Source organism: Lithobates pipiens, unplaced genomic scaffold, assembly GCF_037356315.1.
Source record: "Lithobates pipiens isolate NorthernLeopardFrog02 unplaced genomic scaffold, aLitPip1_a1.2 Scaffold_8, whole genome shotgun sequence".
NCBI lineage: Eukaryota > Metazoa > Chordata > Amphibia > Anura > Ranidae > Lithobates > Lithobates pipiens.
This window is the reverse complement of record NW_027507903.1, coordinates 74,522,347-74,536,017: the sequence shown is the minus strand read 5'-3', so window position 1 is coordinate 74,536,017 and position 13,671 is coordinate 74,522,347. Positions and strand designations below refer to the sequence as shown.

The 13,671-nt window shown below is 40.2% G+C and overlaps 1 protein-coding gene across 2 annotated transcripts in view; it reads left to right on the top strand.

Moving 5' to 3' along the window:
• Window positions 1–7,920, top strand: part of MYO5C (myosin VC) — a 214,649-nt gene extending 206,729 nt beyond the window's left edge. For both annotated transcript variants that reach the window (XM_077472579.1, XM_077472578.1), the window contains exon 41: window positions 7,394–7,920. In XM_077472579.1, the coding sequence (XP_077328705.1) occupies window positions 7,394–7,546 (153 nt within the window). In that variant the 3' untranslated portion in view covers window positions 7,547–7,920. The remainder of the gene's footprint in view (window positions 1–7,393) is intronic.
• Window positions 7,921–13,671: the final 5,751 nt, after the last annotated feature.

Below are 13,671 nucleotides of genomic sequence, written 5' to 3'. Positions count from 1 at the left end.
CCCCTCAAAATAACTCAACACACAGCCCTAATGTCTAAACCGCTTGCAACAAAAGTGAGTACACCCCTAAGTGAAAATGTCCAAATTGGGCCCAAAGTATCAATATTTTGTGTAACAACCATTATTTCCAGCACTGCCTTAACTTCCTGGCGTTAATCTGGAGTGTGGATTGGGGTTAAATTTCAGTACCATTAGCAGTAAACCTGAGCCACTCTCAGGATACTGGTATAGCTTACTTACCTTGTCACCAGGATTCTGCAACCCCCCACCCCCGGTGTGTCTGCGGGCTGTGTCTTCTGCCCGAAACTCTGTGTGCCTATAGTTATTTATTATATTATAATTTATAATTTTGTGTTTTAAACTTTATCATACCCGGGATGTCTACTAGACTCTTGTTTGGACAGATTTAAGTGTGTTATTACTAAGAATTACAGGCCTACCATATAAAACGCTACATTTCTATGCAAAACAATGTACCGCATAAGGAGACACAAAAATCTTACATAATCATACCACCAGGGTGGCTACCCCTCTTGGGCATGGAGTTCACCAGAGCTTCACAGGTTACCACTGAAGTCCTCTTCCACTCCTCCATGACGACATCACAGAGCTAGTGGATGTTAGAGACCTTGTGCTCTTCCACCTTCCATTTGAGGATGCCCCACAAATGCTTAATAGGTTTTAGGTCTGGAGACATGCTTGGCCAGTGTATCACCATTATCCCCAGCTTCTATAGCAAGGCAGTGGTCGTCTTGAAGGTGTATTTGGTGTCATTATCATGTTGGAATACTACCCTGCGGCCCAGTCTCCGGGAGGGAGGGGATCATGTTCTGCTTTACTCAATGAACTGTAGCTCCCCAGTACCGGCAGCACTCATGCCCCAGACTATGACACTCCTACCACCATGCTTGTCTTTATACTCCTCACCTGGTTGCCACTACACACACTTGACACCATCTGAACCAAATAAATTTATCTTGGTCTCTTCAGACCACAGGACAGGCTTCCAGTAATCTATTTTCTTAGTCTGCTTGTCTTCATCAAACTGTTTGCGGTTTTCGTGTGCATAATCTTTAGAAAAGGCTTCCTTCTGGGATGACAGCCATGCAGACCAATTTGATGCAGTGTGCGGTGTATGGTCTGAGCACTGACAGGCTGACCTCTTCAACCTCTGCAGCAATGCTGGCAGAACTCATACTTCTATTTCCCGAAGACAGCCTCTGGATATGAGCATGTGCACTCAACTTCTTTGGTCGACCATGGCGAGGCCTGTTCTAAGTGGAACCTGTCCTGTTAAATCGCTGTATGGTGTTGGCCACCGTGCTGCAGCCCAGTTTCAGGGTCTTGGTAATCTTTTAGCCTTCTTATAGCCTCTTTATGTAGAGCAACAATTCTTTTTTTCAGATCCTTAGAGAGTTCTTAGCCATGAGGTGTCATGTTGAACTTCCATTGACCAATATAAGTGAGAGCGATAACACCAAATTTAACACACCTGCTCCCCATTCACACCTGAGACCTTGTAACACTAACAAGACACACCAATTTGTACATTTTCACTCACTTGTGTTGCCAGCGGTTTAGACATTAATGGCTGTGTGTTGAGTTATTTTGAGGGGACAGCAAATTTACACTTATACAAGCTGTACACTCACTACTTTACATTGTGGCAAAGTGTCATTTCTTGTCAATTAAAGATTGTTGTCAATAAAAAGATAGAATCAAATATTTACAAAAATGTGAGCGGTGTACTCACTTTTGTAAGATACTGTATTAGTCGTGCACTCCACAAATCTGGCCTTTATGGAAGAGCGGCAAGAAGAAAGCCATTATTGAAAGAAAGCCATCAGAAGTCCAGTTTGCAGTTTGCGAGAAGCCATGTGGAGGACACAGCAAACATGTGGAAGAAGGTGCTCTGGTCAGATGAGACCAAAATTTTACTTTTTGACCTAAAAGCAAAATGCTATGAGTGGTGGAAAAATAACACTGCACATTACCCTGAACACATACTCACCATGAAACATAGTGGTGGCAGAATCATGTTGTGGGGATGCGTTTCTTCAGCAGGGAAGCTCGTCAGATTTGATGGGAAGATGGATGGAGCCAAATACAGGGAAATCTAATGCCCCGTACACAGGAGCGGACTTTTCAACATCCAACGTCCGACGGACTGATTCCATCAGACTATTCGATCGTGTGTGGGCTGCAATGGACTTTTGATTCACCAAAGTCTGACGGACTTTAGAATATGGAACATGCTTCAAATTTTTCCAACGGAACTCCGCCGTACCCGGTCCCTCCGAAAAATTCGCTCGTGTGTATGCTATTCCGACTGACTAAAACCGGCGCTAAGGCAGCTATTGGCTACTGGCTATGAACTTCCTTATTCGAGTCCAGTCGTACGTCATCACGTTCGAATCCGTCGGAGTTTAGTGTGATTGTGTGTGGCCAAGTCCGCTCAGTCGAAAAGTCCGTCAGAACTCTGTCGGAACTCCGGCAGAACTCCTTCGGAAGTCTGTCGGACATAAGTCCGCTCGTGTGTACCGGGCTTTAGAATAAAACCTGTTCGAGTCTGCAAAAGACTTGAGACTGGGGCGGAGGTTCATCTTCCAGCAAGACAATGACCCTAAACCAGTGTTTCTCAATTCCAGTCCTCATGGCCCACTAAAGCCTCATACACACGATAGGACTTTGTACAAACTTCCCCTTGGATTTTTGTACAAAGTGCGTCAGCCCTGAACTTGTATTGCATACACACAGCAGGACTTTTTCAGCCAACTTTCACCAAATCACGTGGTTTTTCTGCTCTTTACTGCCACCTTTGGTCAACTTCTGTATTGTTGTCTGATCTTTTGCATTGGTTCTGAGCATGCCTGTTTGTACTTTGTACAAAAGTCCTATGGTTTTCTGTACACACGATCAGACTTTGCTCCATCAGACTTTTGTTGCCAGAAAGTTTGTCCGTTCGCACAGCCAACAAAAGTCAGATGAAAACCAAAAAAGTTTGTCCGATGGAGCGTACACACGGTCGGATGTTGCTCCAAAACAGCTAATTTGCATGTTTGTTGTCAAAAAGTCTGATCGTGTGTATGGGCCTTAACAGGTCATGTTTTCAGGATTTCCCTCAGATGAAACAGCTGGGGTAATTACTAAGGCAGTGAAACTGATCAAATCACCTGTGCAAAATAATGGAAAGCCTGAAAACATGACCTGTTAGTGGGCCATGAGGGCTGGAATTGAGAAACACTGCCCTAAACGTACAGCCAGAGCTACAATGGAATGGTTTAGATCAAAGCATATTCATGTGCTGGAATGGCCCAGTCAAAGTCCAGACCTAAATCGAATTGAGAATCTGTGCCCATACTTGAAAATTGCTGTTCACAGACATTCTCCATCCAGTCTGACAGAACTTTAGCTATTTTGCAAAGAAGAATGGGCACAAATGTCACTGTCTAGATCTACACAGCTGGTAGAGACACACCCAAAAAGACTTGCAACATTAATTGTAGCAAAAGGCGGTTCTACAAAGTATTGACTCGGGGGGGGGGGGGGCAAATTCAAATGCACCCCACACTTTTCATATATTTAAAAAAAAATTAAAAACCATTTATAATTTTTCCTTTTACTTCACAATTATGTGCCACTTTGTGTTGGTCTATCACATAAAATCCCAATAAAATACATTTATGTTTTTGGTTGTAACATGACATATTGTGGAAAATTTCAAGGGGTATGAATACTTTTTCAAGGGACTGTATTACCAAGGGACCATAAAGACAAAATTCATATACTGTATATAACCAAATGCCTAGGTGGCATTTCCAATTCATAACCAACTGAATAACAATAAAGGTGTCTATAAACCTCAATGGATAGACAAGTAAATACAGCATAGTTAATTAAAAAATAAATAAATGTAGGGGTGGATGTCATAAAGGCATAAATAAGGGACATAAGAAATCAAGTGTGCAAATGATCTCCAAAAGATTACAGGAATACCCCACTTTTATGTACAAAATGGGGTGTATATACTAAAGCTGGAAAGTTCAAAATCAGCCTCACTTCTGCATAGAAACCAATGAGCTTAATTGAACAAGCTGGGGTTAGAAGCTCATTGGTTTCTATGCAGAAGTGAGCCTGATTTTGCACTTTCCAGCTTTAGTAAATAAACCCCATTGTGTACTTAAAAGTGGGGTATGCCTGTACTCAATAAGCATATTGAAGACAAAGCATACATGTTGAGCATGAGTATTCGGAATCGAAATATAAAGAGTTGATATGAATACAGTAAGTATTATAGTGGGGGAACGGGGAACAGAGAACAGGAAAATGTTTCGGAGAAGGAGATTATTCCAACATGTTTTTATTGATTTTCTTAAATTTTATACAAACAAAAGAACGGAGAAGGAGATTAAACACCTATCACTCGTAAAAATGAGTAATGTCCCCTTCATGGTTCAATCCATGTGGGATACGAGTTGTAGAATAAAAAATCCAGACTCTTTTTGGTGGACCCCCTTTCTCCAGAAACCTAAACTCCCACTGCTGAAATGTCACCTGCCCTATTATTAATAAAGTGGACTGATTTTTCTCATTACTATATAAGTGGTCATAAAATTGAGATTGGTAAGATTAAAGAGATTGAATAAACACCTGCCCACCATTTTTGAGAATCAGATTTGTGCTCATCTTCTCAATGATGGGATCAATATTGTCCCCAGAAAGGCTCCCACATTGGGGCACCCCTTATCCCCCAGTTTTTGTAACTCAATGGGAATACAATCTACTACATGGCTTCACTTCAAGAATTTGCCCTTACTGTAAACATATAAGTAGAGGAGACATTGTTTGCTCCACTGTTTGCATTCTTTCTTTAATTATAATGCAAGTTATGTAGCCTGTTATTACCTGCAAGATTTGTCATGTGCAATATGTAGGACGCACAAATAGGCAATTAAGAGATCGATTTTATGAACACTTCTATAGTATTGAGAAAAATCCGTCTACTAATGTTGCACGCCACTTTATTAATAATCATGCAGGTGACATTTCAGCAGTGGGAGTCCATCTTCTGGAGAAAGTTCATCCACTTAAATACACGAATGCTATCCTATACTCACCTATACTCACCTATACTCATCTAAGTGGTACCATATACACACTTTATTTGAATAATGTAGAGGTGACGGGATCACTTGGGGACACACTCTCTGAGTCACTAGGAGACACAGGGAACTTAGCATCAAGCATGGAGAGTGTGGAACAGTTGAATGCAACAGTAATACTATTTTTCGAATTGTAGTTTATGTTTCTAAGATACATTTTTCCATAAAATATTTCCACGAGAACCATTTTAATGGCTTGTGTACACAAATATCAGATTCAGAATCAAGAAAACATGTTTTTTTGGTGCTTTCAGAAAAGATATATTGCTACTGTGACTCATCTATTATATGTATTCATAATACATTTTATAACACGTTTGCTATGGATTTGCATAGATTTATCCGTAGAAATTAGAACAGGTAAGATGCTGAAGGTAAACAGGTATTTTTGTAATATACATCCTTGTGCTGTTCAGTAAGAGCAGGGGTCTCTAAATTTCCTAAGAAAAGACCCAGTTTATTATCCTTCAGTCATTAGGTGGGTCAGACTGTTGCTAACAGGTGTAGAAATGTTCCTGGCATCAGTGGGAGAAAACATCACCACATTTGTTATCATGGGGAGGAATAGTGCCCCATTGTTGATGCCAATTGACAGAATAGCATCTCAAATCATTGGGATGAATAGTGCCCCAAGGGCCAGATAAAAGCAAGCAAAGGGCCGTGTGCGCCCCCTCCGGGCTGCAGTTTGGAGACCAATGAGTGAGAGTACTCTGCTGCTTCCATGGTCAGCTCCCTACTCACTGAATTGTTATTTTACAACGAGGAGGTCAGAGGCAAATATGATATAGAAGAAGTTGCACGGCTGAACCCACAATATACAATATTTTGCTGTACAGAGGAAATGTTTTCCTGGTGTTTTTCTATAAAGAAAATATTGAGTTTACAAATGCCAATGGGATACATAGCAAAGCACAAATTAACATTGCTCCATTCAACCCAGTTGCCAGGTTTTAAAAAAAGTACATTTAAAGGAGATGTAGAGCCAACGCTCTTTTGGCCCCACTTCTCCTCTGGGTCACAGGAATACAGATAGTTCTATAAGCCAGATTCAACTGATGGTGGGCTAAAGTCTGATGATGGCTTACATCACTCAGCCAGTCCAGTCTCTGGAGAGAACCTGACTTTAAGGTCAAAATCCACCCAGATTCCTGACCTACCAGCACCACTGATAGCTTGAGCCAGCCACTCCCACCCCCTCCACAGCCCAGCGCTCCAGTGAGTGCTGGAGGGGCAAAGCAGAAAATCAGTGACTGACAGCTCCCAGCTGTCTGCTTACTGAAGACCAAGAACTGAGTGATTAGTTGTGTTTGATCATTCAGTTCTCAGTCTTAGCCCTTGTACACACAGTCAGACATTCCGACAACAAAATCCGTCGGATTTTGTCTGAAACTTGTGTTGCATGCACACAGTCGGACAAAGTTGTCGGAAAATCCGATCGTACATAACGTGACAACGTTATTTCGTTACGACGGGACTACGTTCAGGCTAGTAGCCAATAGCTTTGGTCTAGGAATTTGATCTGAGCATGCGTGGCACTTTGTCCGATCGGAATTCTCTACACACAATCGGACAAAGTCCGATCGGATCATGTTGTCGGAAAGTTTTATAGCCCAGCTCTAAAACTTTGTCCGTCGGATATTCAGATGAAAACAGTCCGATGGAGCCCACACACAGTCGGATTATCCGACAACACGGTCCGATCGGACATTTTCCGTCAGAATGTCCGACCGTGTGTACAAGGGCTTAGAGGAGACAGGGGATAGGAGCTATGCTGCATCCACCTATGTAAGTACGTGTGTTTTTTCTTTTTTCATTTACATATTTATTAAAGGTAAATGTGATGCAGATAACATAATTTAGTGTGTCCATTTTCTTAACAATAACAAAAAGAAACATAATGACATTTGACATGGGTGATCTTTTAAGTGGAATTACCGGTAGACTAGTAACAGCTGTGCATAGGACATTGGAGAAACAACTAGCTTAAATTTGTTTCTCAGCAGTTGATTACAGCAGTCATGGTTCACGGAAAGTATATGGTGTGTTGTACAATAATATCATACTTATTTCACATTATTTCGAGTAAAGGAAACCTGAAACATAAAGAGAAGTTCTCCTTTTTTCTCGGATTGTCCTAGAATATATAGAATGTTTTTCAGATCATTTATTTTCATACATTATTTATTGTTTGTTCTTGCAACATAGTTATTAATGTGTATTTATTATTTCAGTCCATGCTAAGCAATCGTGAAGATGGATCCCAGTTGATGCAGGACAGCAAATATCTCTTTCAAGTAACATTTCCATTCAGTCCGTCACCCCATGCTCTGGAAATGATCCAAATTCCCAGCAGCCTCAAACTCGGCTTCCTAAAGAGGATCTAGAGCCTGTAAAGACTGCACTTCCTCTATCCGCAGGCTCCTGGGAACCATGGAGGAGTGAATCTGTGGATGAACTGTTTACTGTTCTTTATTTGGGAGTATTCAATACCTATGACGGGAAGCCCCCAAAAATTTTATTTTTAATTGATCTTTTACAAAAAAAATATATATTTTTAAATGAAGGATTTTCTGAGAAGAAATTACAGCATTTCATGTCATAACGGATATTTTTCTAATCCTAGCACAACAGAAAAGCTCCACATTACCTTGTGTTACAGTGCTATGCATCAGTTGCTGCCCATTAGAGTTTACAATGTATATGTTTTATAAATGGACATGTTTTATGAACTGAACATAAAGTGATACTTTTCAGTTTATGTGCGTATTCGTGTTTTGTTGTGCTTGTAGGCAGATCTTGTTAAAGAATATCTAAAATTCTGGAGAAAAATGTTTTCTACCTATTATATTGATGTAGAGATAAAGATATAACAATGGCAGTGCTACAGATCACATTAAATATTACCTGTCACTAATCTTACTAGATAAGGCTACTATTTATACTATTTATGATTTTAGAGTTTTTATTAATCTGGTATACAATGTTTTGTATATATATTCAGTGTATTTTGGCTTTTTTTAAATCTTTCTAGATATGTTACTTTTAATTCTTATTAACATGTGCTGATGTTATTACAATTATTGGTATGTTTGTGATATGTTTTCATTGAAGATTATCCATCATTCCCCATTTAGACTCTTCTGTTTATTTAAAACAATTTTTGGCAGGATCACTATTTTTTTATTTTATAATATACTATGTTGTCTATTCAAATTGTTCTCTTTCATAAAAAAAATATTGCCAGACCATTTATTTAACCACTTAAGGACCAGGCCTCTTTTTCGGACTTGGTGTTTCCATGTTTAAAACAGTTTTTTTTGCTAGAAAATTACTTAGAACCCCCAAACATTTTATATTGGTTTTTTTCTAACACCCTAGAGAATAAAATGGCGGTCATTGAAATACTTTTTTTCACACCGTATTTGCGCAGCGGTCTTAGAAGCGCACTTTTTTTGGAAAAAATTCACTTTTTTGAATAAAAAAATAAGACAACAGTAAAATTAGCCCAATTTTTTTTTATACTGTGAAAGATAATGGTATGCCGAGTAAATTGATACCCAACATGTCACGCTTCAAAATTGTGCCCGCTCGTGGAATGGCGTCAAACTTTTAGCCTCAAAAATCTCCATAAGCGACATTTAAAAAATTCTACAGGTTGCATTTTTTGCGTTACAGAGGAGGTCTAGGGCTAGAATTATTGCTCTCGCTCTACCGATCGCGGCGATGCCTCACATATGTGGTTTGACCACCGTTTTCATATGCGGGCGCTACTCACGTATGCGCTCGCTTCTGTACGCAAGCTCGTCGTAACGGGGTGTTTTTTAAAAAAAAATTTTTTTTTCTTATTTATTTTAATTTATTTTATTTATTTTTACACTTTAAAAAAAAAAAAAAAAATGGATCACTTTTATTCCTATTACAAGGAATGTAAACATCCCTTGTAATAGAAAAAAGCATGACAGGTCCTCTTAAATATGAGATCTGGGGTCAAAAGGTCCTCAGATCTCATATTTGGGCTAAAATGCACCAAAAAAAAAAAAAAAAAAAAAGAAAATCTGACATTTCAAAAAAAAATATACCTTTAAGAGGTATGGGTGGAAGTGACGTTTTGACGTCGCTTCCGCCCTCCTATGGTATAGAGACGAGTGGGGGCCATCTTAGCCTCACTTGTCTCTATGCCCAGCCGACGGAAGGACCCGATCGCCTCCGCCGCTACCGACGGCTCCGGTAAGCGGCGGAAGGTGCGGGAGGGCGGCGGGAGGGGGGGTGGCACCTCTCCCACCGCCGATAGTGGTGATCTCACGGCGAATCCGCCACGGAGACCACCGTTATTGTACAGCCGACCGCCGCCTGAAGAGATGGATATCTCGGTTGTGGCAGCAGCTGCTGCCGTTACCGAGATATCCCTCTTCAAAAAATGGACGTACATCGTCGTGCGGCGGTCGGCAAGTGGTTAAATAAAAACCTTCCCATATTATTGTAAGCGCATTTAAAGCAGAACTTCAACCCTAAAGGGAAGTTCTGCTTTTCTGCCTCCTCGTCCAGCAAACTCCCCATCCCCCCCCCCCTTCAACTTTTGGACACTTTTTTTTTGGGGGGGGGGGGACAGGTACCTGGTTATGACAGGTACCCGCTCCCACTTCTGCCCGGATCAACTAAGCGATCCGCGCAAAAGTACAGTCCCCTACAATGCCAGCAGCCTCTTGGGACACATCACCAGATCCAGAAGGCTGTGGGACCATTAGCAGGGCACAGCACGGCTCATGCATGAGCCACGGAGAACAGTCTATGAAGCCGCAAGGATTCACAGTGGGTTTCCCACAGTTAGCATGGTGGCACTGGAAACCCAAAGACCGGTAAAGAACTGGGCCAGTTGTGTACAGCGCTGGATCTCTGTACAGATAGGTGTCTTTTTATTCAAAGTAAGCATTTGCAGCTGCTGAAGAAGAACCTCTTTAACATATTTTGTTGCATGGTATGGACTTTCCTCTTTTGTGTAGACATCCCAAACCCCTGAGACTGCTACTGGGTGCTACCATCTGGAGTGTGATGTCAGCAGCCCAGGAGACTCATTATGCACACTCAAGTGACACATAATTATATACATAAAAGCTTACATACAGAGGTGAAGGAAGGAGTGTAGGAGCTGGGCCAGCACACAGAGTAATTAGACCCTCCCAAAATAGGAGAGGGCTAAGAAGAGCATGGAGGAAGATGGCTGTGTTATGAAAATTTACACTTTCTAAAGTAGCCAGATTTTTCAAAGGAAAATTGCAGGATAATAAAAAAATCACTTATGGAAAGGAAGAATTGCAAAAAACCCTTTAAAGTAGAACTATGGCCTCCCGTTTAAAAAGTGGGATGAAAAAAATGTTGCAAGGGGTTGTCACTGCTAATGTATGTATAGATACACACACACAGGGGCCCAAAAAATGTATACAGGCATACCCCACCTTTAAGTACACAATGGGGTTTGTTTACTAAGGCTGGAAAGTCAGCTGCAAAATCAGGCTCAGTTCTGCATAGAAACCAATGTGCCACCTACACTGACTGCACTATGGGAAGAAATGGATACATCATGCAGAGCAATTCCTGTGGATGCTCTAGTCAATGTTATTCATGCACTAGTTCCCCGAAACCAAAAGTGTCTGGAATCTGTATGCTAATGGTGACCACTTTGAGCACCTAATGTGATTGCATAATTCAAACATGATGTATAGCTACCCCTTGATGTTTATATAAATCTAGCAATAACATTTGTCTGCATATATTTTTTCATGTTGAAGTGTGTATACATTTTTGTTGGCCCCTCTGTATATACAGTATATTGTACTAGAAATATTAATATATAGCAATAAGTTGGTACTGGGCCTTTCACACTATGCCTACACACAGAGGTTGGTAAGGTAGCTTGGTGCTGATTATTTACTTTTTTGTGGAGAGATAGAAATTCAATTCCATTTTGTGCTATGCAGCCATAAAACAGCCACGTCTAGGCGTGGAGGATTGTAGTGGGTCTCAGAGGTCAGTCAATGTGAGAAGAATGGGAAGTTTCACTGTCTGTGTCCATCCATGGCTAGTCGCAGTTGGATGCAGATTTTAGTGGATTGCTGTTCATTAAAGTCCTGCCAACTCTTTTTTTTATGGTGGGTAAAGGTTAAATAATTTGCTGTTTGTGACCCTGTTCTCAGAAATGTATGGGATCACTATGGGTTCATTTAAAGATAAGATCCTCTTTGTGTTGTTTTTAAGCTGCTGTGAATATTTTTGTTATTCACTGCTTGTGGTAAAATCCCTGGCCTGCTGCCTATACCTAAATATAACAGAAATCCTTTGTGACTTTATACCCATCATCTCAAATTGGCTGAATACAAAAAACTAAATACTGTATGATTTAGTAAAAACTGGTACTTTCCTTTTTGATATTTGATTTATTATTTTCTATTCTATGGGTTATACAAAGGACAAAGGGACATCAACTGCACATGGAAGAAAGATGGGAAATTATTAATTATATGAAGAGTAGATAAAGCGGTAGTAAAACACACAAAAACAAAAACAAATCTTTTTCCTGCATTACAAATGAGCACATTAGGAAAACGAAGCCCTCCAGTGGCATGCTGTCACCTCTGCCAGGGCTAGCATCTTCACCTGGTCCTCCTTCCAGATTTACAGGCTCTAGCCGTTTGAATGGCATGTGGGTGGGAGTCACGGCCACGGCACAGCTCTATCAATGGATGGTAGGCTGTCCATTGAGAGTGTAGTGCGCATGCGTCGATGACGTCCCTGGCTGCTACTAAAGTAAATATTGTTTATGAGATATTTACTGTACCTACAGGAAAGCCTTATTATAGGCTTACCTATAGGTTTTTAGAAAAACAAGCAGAGGTTACTACTGCTTAAGCATAGCAATGAAGTTGAAATTGATGGATCTGTCTCTTTTTTTATTTAGCCCATGTTACTAATCTCTCTCTCTCTCAGCATTTTTAAATAAATTGCAATGAATGAAAATGTATCATCCAACTCATAGAAATTTTCATCCAGATGTGGTCGCCTGAAATTTTTTATTCTGTGTAGGTCATCCCTAGAAGTCAGAATTGCTAGTATTTGTTGGTAACTTTGTTCAGATGCAAATGGAGAAGGTAAAGCCAAGTATCTGTGTAAAAACCCTTATGCCCTGTACACACGACCGGTTTTCCTATCAAAATAAACTCTGAAGGTTTTTCCGACAGAATTCCGCTGAAACTGTCTTGCTTACACACAATCACACCAAAGTCCGACCGTCAAGAATGCGGTGACATACAACACGTACGACAGGACTAGAAAAAGGAAGTTCAGTAGCCAAAAGCTTCCGTCTCGTACTTGCTTTAGAGCATGCGTAGTTTTTGGTACACCGGAACAGCATACAGACAAGCAGTTTTCCCGATAGGAATTGGTTCCATCAAAAATATTTAGAATATGTTCTATTTCTAGGTGTCCGTCAGAATAAAAAAAAAAAAAGTCTGATGAGGCCCACACACGATCGGAATATACAATGAAAAGCTTCCATCTGACTTTTTCTGTCGGACATTCCGCTCGTGTGTACGTGGCATTACCCTACATATATAGTAGCTTTTTACATCATTAAAAGTATTTATTTGTTTTTCTGTGTAGCCTGGGTACATGTACCAATGTATAGACAGGAACTACTATTATTCCTTATAGCTGTTTCCAAATTCACTCCAGAACATAATGAGGAAAAATAAATATGACAGGAGTTATAACCCGCCCTTATGATATCCAAAATGAAAAAAAAAATTTTGCCTACTGTTCTACTTTAAATAAAGATTTCAATCCGCCGAACAGAGGCATGCAACAGCAACATTTAGACTGGATTCACACTGATACAATGCATCACATGTGATTTGCACAGGAATTGCACCACATTCCTTTGCAAATCACTTGTGATTTTGTGCGTTATGATTTGGGGTGTCTTTAACTTTTAATTGACACCCGCAGCAGATCAAATGAACTCAGTGCAATTGCTATGTGGTGAGATTCCTGTGCGTTTCCCGCATTGCATCAGTGTGAACCGAGCCGAAATGTGCTGATGCTATCTCACAGTGCTCTGGCAGTCTATTAAAAGATTATGTATGCGTTAGCAAAAAAACAGATATAAAGCAAAAAATTTAACAAATACAATTCAATGAAAGCTATTGTGGTTTTCTTTTTAAGAGATTATTCTTCACGAGGCCAGTGTGGGGTGTTGTGGGGTTCTTATGTAGTGTGTTTTTTTCTTATCATTTCATACATTTGAAGGGGTATCACCCATGTAAAACCATCTCATGATTATTTCTTCACCTGATATAAACATTCATTATGCAAAGTATGCAGAATTGGCATCCCCTAATATTTGACCAGCACTTTCACAGTTATCTCTGCATTACAGCAAAGAACAATGGATACAATGTTACTATACCCATACACTTTATACATTACATCAGATGAGACCTTTTCTTTTTTTTTTAAA